General features: G+C 39.6%; 1 protein-coding gene across 10 annotated transcripts in view; it reads left to right on the top strand.

The window, feature by feature from the left end:
* Positions 1 to 9,668, top strand: part of pdm3 (pou domain motif 3) — a 1,342,109-nt gene that overhangs the window by 969,822 nt on the left and 362,619 nt on the right. For all 10 annotated transcript variants that reach the window (XM_070091164.1, XM_053783632.2, XM_053783635.2 and 7 more), the window contains one exon: positions 8,978 to 9,007. In XM_070091164.1, the coding sequence (XP_069947265.1) occupies positions 8,978 to 9,007 (30 nt within the window). The remainder of the gene's footprint in view (positions 1 to 8,977; positions 9,008 to 9,668) is intronic.

The raw sequence follows: 9,668 nt of genomic DNA, 5'->3' as shown, positions 1-9,668 counted from the left end.
AAGAGGCGTTGAGCCTGGTGCAGAAAGGACGGTATATGGCTTTTGATGTAGGTGGAATGAAGGAAGGTGGTAGTAGTGTGGTAGGATGTAGTTGCTGTGGGAGAAGTAGAAGGGTTGGTTGTTATAGTCTTTGACTGCTCTTAAAAGTGGCTGTTGCTGCAGAGATTTTGTTGCTGTGGCACTAGGGAAAGTGGACTGTCGTAATTGGTGATTGTTTCCGTGGCATGATGAAAAGGGAAGACATTTTCCTGAGCGGTAGCTGATCTTTCAGAAGGCGACCGCAGCTGTGGTCCAGCTGCACGTTGTTGTGGTCCATTTTTTTTCTGTGGTCCAGCTAGTCGTTGCGGTGGGTCACCTGGGCGTTTCTGTGGTGTAGGTGTTTGTTGCTGTGGAGGCAGAATGGGTGCTGGCGATGTAGCTGGTCTTATTGTTTCTGCTGTTGGTCAGGACGATGTTTCTCGTGTGGCTATTGTACCTGTTGTTGTGACACTGTGATACTGATACTGATGATACTGTTGATGTGACGTTGATAATTCTTTAGTTCCTGGGAATATGGCGTTCACATCTCTGTTGTTGCTGTGGAGCTGATAATGCCGTTACTCTTTTTGATGTGGCGTTAATACCACCATTAAACCTGTTACAGCACTGATACATCTGTTGTTTCTTTTAATGTGGCGTTGATAGCTGGTTTGCTTCAGTTGATGTTGCACTGATATTGCTGCTGCTCCTGTTGCTGTGGCGTTCATTCCACTCTTGTTCCACTTGACGAAACTGTTGTTTCTGTTCCTGTCGGCGTTGATGCTGCTGTTGTTATGGGGCCAACCACTAACGTGTCCGGCTTTTGTCTCAGTTTTAAGAGCTGTGACTGTTTTTACTCATTCCGCCGTTCGCGTTGACTTTTCTGTTAACGCTGACGGCATCAACCTTTCTGTTGCTGCTGAGGTCTGTGTTGCTGTCTTTGCAATTTTAAGTAGCTTTAAATGTTACTTAAGATATATTAGGCTTCTCGGGTGTGTGTGTGTGTGTGTGTGTTTGAAATTTCTAGTATATTTGCTCTTGTTGCTCATTCAATAGGAAACTAAAGCTTATTGCAGAGAGTAATGCAGAGGAGAGACATTTGCAGAATAAGCATTTACTGGAACAACTTTTCGTTCTTTGCAGAGCTTCATCTGGCCATTGACTTGATAAAGCGATATCAAGTCACTGACTTGATATCGTTTTAGATCTGCACCGACCGAAACGTTTTTTCGTTAGTAAATGTTGCAGGCATTCCCTCTCTTATTGCTGCTATTGTTTTTACTACTCTTGCTGTTACTCCATAATTTACTATATCTACTGTCAAAAATTGTCTCCCTGCTGATAGAGATGCTGTTGACGCTTTTTTTTTTATATATTTTTCAGTGATCTAAACTTCCTTTTTGCCGTTTTTCTTGTTTCTTTCTATAATTATTCCTCTTTTTCTTCAACATTTCTAATTTGTTTTACAGTTTTTCTCTGTAATACATGTTATGTTGCATATTTTTCCCCCTTGACTTTTTAAAAATTTTTATCATTACTTTTTTCGGCATCCCAAACTTTTTAACTCCACTTTTACTTAAGGCAATTTTGTCGGGGCTGATGCCAAGTATGACTTTACATTTGACTCCGCTGACTTTACACAAGGTACAACTACTACATCTGTCTTTGATGCCTCTTATATCCTCGTCCTCCCTCTGATGCTCTGTGCTGTTACCTCTTTTGCTGCTGCTTCTGCTGGTGATTTTGCTTCTGGTGCTGCTGCTGATACTACTGCTCCTGTTGCTCATGTTGCTGACGCTGTTGTTTATGCTGCTGCTATTGCTGTTGTTTCTTCTGATTTTGATGCTCATCCTCATATTTCTCTTCTTCAGGGTATGTGCACTTTATTAAGAAGTTTCTTCTCTCAGTGACAGCACAAGTCTTCTGATTTCTATGTCATTTCTGCTGCCCTTTCTCCTATTATTCCTCCTGTTACTGCTGTACCCGCTCTTCCTTGCTGCTGCTTTTCTAATGCTACCAATGCTGTTGCTGCTGCTGTTGCTGATTCTACCGCTACTGTCTCTGCTGCTTGTTGTTTCTGCTGCTACTGCTTCTTGTCGTGGCGCGCCGCCTCTCCCGAGCACTAAGCCGGGCAGCAGACAAGAGAAGGTAAACACACAAACGCTGGTTGGGATTACAGCTTGCCTACTCCCTCAAAACAACACCAGTTCGACTTGCGCTTTGTCTAATTACTCTCTGACAGCTCGACCGCTGCTTTATTCGACCGCTGGCTGCCTCCACAAACCGGCTTATTGGATAGTTGGACTGGCTCGACCGTTGAACTGGCTTCAACCATAGGAATGACTCAACCGCTGGATTGACTTGACCATTGGACTGGCTCGACCAGTAGACTGACTCGACCATTGAAGTGGCTCGACTGATGGGGTGACTAGACCACTGCCACTTCCATTACAACCATCACTTACCTTCACAACCACTTACCACAATCACCACCACCATCACTTCCAGTACCAGTTACCCCACCACTAACCACCGCCGCCACCACTTACCTCCACCACCCCCACAACCCCCACAACCACTACAGTCACTATCATCACTACCACCACCATCACCACAAATACAACCTCCTCCACTCTTAACACTACTAATAACCAAAGTGACCAACCATCTGCACCCCCACCACCACCACCTTCACGACCACTACCACTACCATTACCACCATCACGACAACTACCACTACCATTACCACCATCACGGCCAGTGGCAGACCTGAGTCAGCGGGAAGGTGGCACTGGTCATTTACAATAATCCCCATTGGTTGTAATGACGTGTACCAGTTAGCTGGTGATGGGGTGTGTGGAGGGTGGGCGGGGAAAGAGGAAGGGATTGCGGGGGTTGCAGTGAGCGGGGGTGAGAATAGGAGGGGGGGAAATTGGTGGGCGTATTTGGAAAGGTACGAGGGGATAGGAATAGGGGAGAAAAGGGCGAAGGGGGTGGTAATAGGGAATGGGAGTTAGGGAGGGGTGGGTGGGGCATTTCTTACTGCCCCATGTCTTGCCAGGTTGCAGCTCATTTTGTTTACAGGTTCCACTCAGTCCTGTGTTTTCGGATTCCACCCCCTCTTGTGTTTCCAGGTTCCACTCCGTCTTGTGTTTCTAGGTTCTACTCTCTTTTGAATTTTCAGGTTCTGCTCCCTGATGTGCTTCCAGGTTCCACTCTTATGTTTACAAGTTCCACTCTTGTGTTTCCAGATTCGGACATATTCTGTATTTCCAGGCTCTAGCTCCTATTGTGTTTCCCATTTTTCCAGGTTTCAATTACTTGGAATTCCAAATTCCAGCTCCTTTTTTGATTCCAGCTCTTTTTATACTTCCAGGTTTCAGTTCCTATTTTGTTCCCAAGTTCCATTTTCTCTTGTGTTTTCTGGTTCCATCTCCTCTGAATCTTTAATTTAAACAGAGCATTAAAAAATCTAATCTTCGCCTTACATGTTTGGGACGATCCATACAAAAAATCGTTACCTTTTCTATGGAACAATGAGCCTAAGAACATTTACACTCTGCGATTACATCCGTTATTTCCAGTCTGAGCCTAAGATATTCACCTTTACAGTGCTGAGCCTAGATCATCATTTCTTTCTTTGAGCTTAAAAATACTTTCTGTACAGTGCAGATAGCTGGGAAATAGTCCCTACAAGGCCGGGTCACCACATGGAAAAGACCAGGGCAAACCTACCTGTACCTGGTCCCTACGTGATGAAGCGTATAGAGCAAATCTTCATGAAGCTCAGTACTGAATGAAATGTCGATAAACTAAAGACTTGCTTTACCTTTTGCCTTCTCCGCCACGACTACACAATTTGAAAATAATGAGTTGAGACGCCTAGAATCTACAGCTAAGATGCCGAGAAAGAATCGATCATATTGATCATCTGTATATAGGTGAGTACAAACAGAAAGCTCGTTGCGTTTCGCGCTCAGGAGACGGAGGAGATCGAGCCTCTGTTATGCCTTGCGCTTAATATGAATTATTTATTTGTTTATTTATTGATCATTTGTGACAAAAACATAAGTACGAAAAATATTCCCCAGCATGTGGAAGCGAAAAACACTTAGAGTCGTACAACGTCGCCTTGAAATAATTGGGTGAACGTCAGCGAGAAGATAGACAAGCTGGCTCATAGATAGACGGAAGGACGATGATCGACAGACGGGAGAATATATGCATGAACGAATATGCGTAAAAAGACGGGATAAGAGCCCTTCTCTCGCATTAAATCATCCCCTCCCCCTCTCTTCCCTGGAATGATTTTATTCCGCAGTGTTTAAGAAATCGTTCTGAAACCTTTGTTTTCCAGGTGAACACTCCAGTCGTCCAATCAGCAGCCAGCATATCCAGGCTTGCAATATTAATTGGTCTTTACCTGCCCCGAAGCTCTGTTCCATTTCCTAACGAGTCTGGCTGTGTTAAGCCGTGACATATCTTTGTCTAATTAGTGGAAAGTAGAGGAAATCCGACAAGATACGTAAGGCACGCATAACACTGGAGAAAGACACTATTTCGTGGAAAAATCTTTCTTATTGCTACAATGTTTAATCCAGGACGGGGCAAAACGTTTCCAAATAATGTAATGTGCTTTTCTCCATTTGTCGATTTACACCATCGTTTACCACGCAAAATACCGTTGACGGACACAACAAAGCCTTATGAGACGTATCCTGCACTCTGTAAATAATGAGTCTTGTAATGAGCTCCATCATCATTATATTCATGAGGAAGGGGTAAACCCATTAGTATCACACAGCGTCTGGAGGAATAAGAAGTAATCAAGGTTGATCCAAAGAAGGGATAATAGCTTCAATTTTTTCATCAAAATCCTCTTTGTCAGCATCAAGGCTCCTTCCCCTTGAAGGGCAGTCATCACCAATATTTGCCCTTTGACGTATAGCTTTATTTTTTATATTCCTTGTGTCTTGGTGTTGCTGGCTTAGTACCCCATATCCAAGGCGTTGCTAGGTTAGTCCCCCGTCTGCATAACATCATCTGCTTAGTCCCAACGAAGCCGGAGTCGCCAGCTTCGTTGAGAGAGCCTTCTTCTTTTCTGTAATTCACACACCTAGACAACACACGATAGTCCTTAATCTAAGTTGTAGATAGTTCTTCTCAACAGGCATCAATGATGGACTTTCCGAACCTCTGCTACTTGTGTTTCCGTGTACTTTCATGTATCTCCATGGTGTCGCCTGATTGCTCCTGGTTAAGTATTTTATTTTGTGATAGGAAATAAAAATCTGGTGTGTAGGCTTTCTTTTCACGAGGTTTTCTCGTCTAATTTCGTATGTATAATATGGGTGCGTATGAACAAGTATGCTTAAGTGCATAAGAATCAAACTGTATATCTCTAAAAAAAAATTCAGATTTATAGTTATAAATCCGTGTACATAACAAATGTGCATGTCTAAATATGAGTATGTAAAAAAGGTTAGTGTGCATTTCAGACCTGTATTAATATTTGAGCGAATGGAGTATATTTGTGAGAATGAAAATTATATTAAGTTTTATTAACCGCAACGTGGTTTATCAGCTAACTTATCAGGTCACACTGAGAGATATTTCACTCTATGTATATATACTGTCTTAATATCATGTATTATGAAGAGAAATTCTCTTTCTAGGTTCTTTATATATATATATATATATATATATATATATATATATATATATATATATATATATATATATATATACATGTCGTGCCGAATATGTAAAACTGGTCAATTAGCAAGAACTCATTTAAAATTAAGTCTTTTCTAAAATTTTCTCTTATACGTTTAAAGATTTATTTTTTATATTAAAGTTAATGTAAAATATTTTCATTTTGCTCCAAAAGAATCTTAGAAAACTTACCTAACCTTATTATAACACGATCAATTTATTTTAATCTAACCCAACTAAATATATTTTAAATATGTTTACACTAATTTAATACTAAACAAACACAATCAAATATATTTTTTTCGTTAGGTTCAGAATGATTTTGGTGAAATTATTGCATACATAAATTTTCACTTGTCCTATATGGCAAAATGAGCGTTGCTATTTAAGCCAAGATGGCAAGTTCTGCCTATTCGGCACGACATATATATATATAGATATATATATATATATATATATATATATATATATATATATATATATATGAAGAAAGCCACAGGGGTTGGAAATCTTTAGCTCAAGTACTTTCACACTTCTCAGTGCGTCGTCAGGAGCTGTGCAATGTTGCAAAAGCATCAACAAGAGAAGCAGGGTAAATTTTTAGAGTATGATAGTGAGAATGGTAGAGTGATGCCAAGCCAATGATGATCCTTTTCAAATCACTTGTTCTCTCTAGGCTGGAATACTGCTGTACACTAACATCTCCATTCAAAGCAGGTGAAATTGCAGATCTAGAGAGTGTACAGAGATCCTTTACTGCACGTATAAGTTCTGTCAAGCACCTTAACTACTGGGAACGCTTGGAAGCACTTGACTTGTGCTCGTTGGAACGCAGGAGAGAGAGATATATCATAATTTACACTTGGAAAATCCTGGAAGGAATGGTCCCGAATGTGCACACAGAAATCACTCCCTACGAAAGTAAAAGACTGGGCAGGCGATGCAAAATACCCCCAATTAAAAGTAGGGGCGCCATTGGTACACTAAGAGAAAACACCATAAGTGTCCGGGGCCCAAGACTGTTCAACAGCCTCCCATCAAGCATTAGGGGAATTACCAATAAACCCCTGGCTGCCTTCAAGAGAGAGCTGGACAGATACCTAAAGTCAATGCCGTATCAGCCAGGCTGTGGCTCGTACGTTGGACTGCGTGCGGCCAGCAGTAACAGCCTGGTTGATCAGGCCCTGATCCACCGGGAGGCCTGGTCATGGACCGGGCCGCGGGGGCGTTGATCCCCGGAATAACCTCCAGGTAACCTCCAGGTAACCAGGTGTAGGCAATAGCCAGACTCTGAGAGGCAAGCAGGATGCCACCCACACACCGGTCTTGCCCCCCCCCACACCCCATCATATATTGGATCGGGTGGAGTAGGACTCACAGTTTGCAGATAACAAGATGAAAACTACTAGAAGATAGTTAATAGCCAGCCCTAAGCTTCTAACCGATGGGAACAGGTCAAGGGGTTTCGTGATGTTTCGGTTATATTCGACCAGAGTCTGCTGAATGAACATCATGGTACGCCCGTCGCGCGTGTACGTCGATATTAGGTATGGGGTATTAGGAATGGGGGCGCATGTGCGATCATCCTAGGATAGCCCAAAAGAAATGTAGAGTGACCTATTGTGGTCCTAACCCGTCTAGATACAGTGATACAAGGTACACAAAATACACACAGGTGGTTGCAACTAGTTTTGTGGTTTAATGAATTAGGATGTTAATAATATTATAATGGTGATGATAATAATGATATTAGTGGGTGATAGTTGATAATAATGATAGGAATGTCATTAAAATTAGGAAAGGAAGCCTGAATAGGAGAATTCACTGAGGGTATTTCCTGAATATTCTGGAAGGTTCTGAGACACTGGGTGACAAATGAGGGATTTTCCCTCTATTTCATTAGTTAAAAGGTTGTAAATGAAGTTATGATCCACTGTTTTAACATAATTTTTTACGTCACTTGACCTGTTCCAAGCGGTTAGAAGCTTAGGGCTGGCCATTAACTATCTCCTAGTAATTTTCCTCTTGGTATCTGTAAACTGTGAGGCCTACTCCACTCGACATCATATGGGGTGGGGTGTGGGTGGGTGGGAAGACCGGTGAGTGGTTGGCATCCCGTTTGCCTCTCAGAGTCTGACTAGTGCCTACACATAACCATTCTCACTATCACACTCTGAAAACTTACCCCACTTCTCTTGTTGATGCCTTTTCAACATTGCACAGCTCCTGATGAAGCACCAAGAAGTGTGAAAGTACTTGACCTGCAGATTTCCACCCCCCTGTGTCTTGTCTTGAATAGTTAAGATTGTCTGTCTGCGACTGTTTTGTATATATATATATATATATATATATATATATATATATATATATATATATATATATATATATATATATATATGCATATATATATATATATATATATATATATATATATATATATATATATATATATATATATATATATATATATATATGTCGTGCCGAATATGTAAAACTGGTCAATTAGCAAGAACTCATTTAAAATTAAGTCATTTCTAAAATTCTCTCTTATACGTTTAAAGATATATTTTTTTCATTGATGTTGATGTAAAAATTTATAATTTTGCACCAAAAGGAACTTAGAAAACTTACCTAACCTTATTATAACAAGAGCAATTTATTTTAGCCTAACCCAACTAAATATATTTTAGATTTGTTTACAATAATTTAATACTAAACAAACACAGTGAAATATATTTTTTTCGTTAGGTTCAGAATGATTTTGGCGAACTTATTGCATACACAAATTTTCACTTGTCCTATATGGCAAGATGAGCGTTGCTATTTAAGCCAAGATCGCAAATTCTGCCTATTCGGCACGACATATATATATATATATATATAATATATATATATATATATATATATATATATATATATATATATATATATATCATAGTTCCTTGATAATGTGAGTCGTCACGAAAGCGCTTGGAATTTCTCTATTCTTTCAGAGTGGTTGTTTTGCATATATATATATATATATATATATATATATATATATATATATATATATATATATATATATATATATATATATATATATATATATATTGCTTCAAAATAAGGTACGGGTTTGAAGAAATTACATGATTCTGCATTTGTTTATATTCAGAGAGATGTTATACAATGTTGACAACAACGTCTGGTATATACAGCTTTCCCATTATTCCGTGTTGCCTGACTCTTGCTATTCTCTTTACAGTACGACCCACGAGCGGCCCTAGACTCTATGGTGAGTGAAGCTCTATTTTCATGTAGCTAGTCTTTGTTCGGATGTATCTAGAGTGATTAGTTTTATGCAAATTTAGAGTACCCCACTCCACATAATTTTATTGATTGTAAATTTTATAGTACATTGTACTCTGATTGTGTTTATTCTATACATACATATAAGCAAACCTGATATATATATATATATATATATATATATATATATATATATATATATATATATATATATATAAACTGGTTTACATTCATCTAGGACTAGATAATCCAATCAACTTCTCTCTAGGAAAATAATACTGTTTTCCTTCTTTTCGATTTCGTGTGTAGAAGGTAAATATTCAAGCTCTTATTATGAGGCAATAAATATAATGCTTTCCTGCAGGAAAAAAAAAGTTTTGTTTAAAGAAATAAGTAACGTCCTGAATAACTGAGTGAAATTCTTTCTAATGAACATTTTTTTATGGATAGTATTATGAACATTAACACGAACACACATTCCTATGCACGCACTCACACACACAGACACACACACACACACACACACACACACACACACACACACACACACACACACACACATACACGCACGCACGCATACACACACACACACACACACACACAAATACAACAGGCCTAGTGTCTAATCGACATGTGCCTAGGACAAA

The sequence above is a fragment of the Cherax quadricarinatus genome, chromosome 34 (genome assembly GCF_038502225.1).
Source record: "Cherax quadricarinatus isolate ZL_2023a chromosome 34, ASM3850222v1, whole genome shotgun sequence".
In the NCBI taxonomy this organism is placed as follows: Eukaryota; Metazoa; Arthropoda; class Malacostraca; order Decapoda; family Parastacidae; genus Cherax; species Cherax quadricarinatus.
This window is presented reverse-complemented; position numbering and strand designations above follow the sequence as displayed.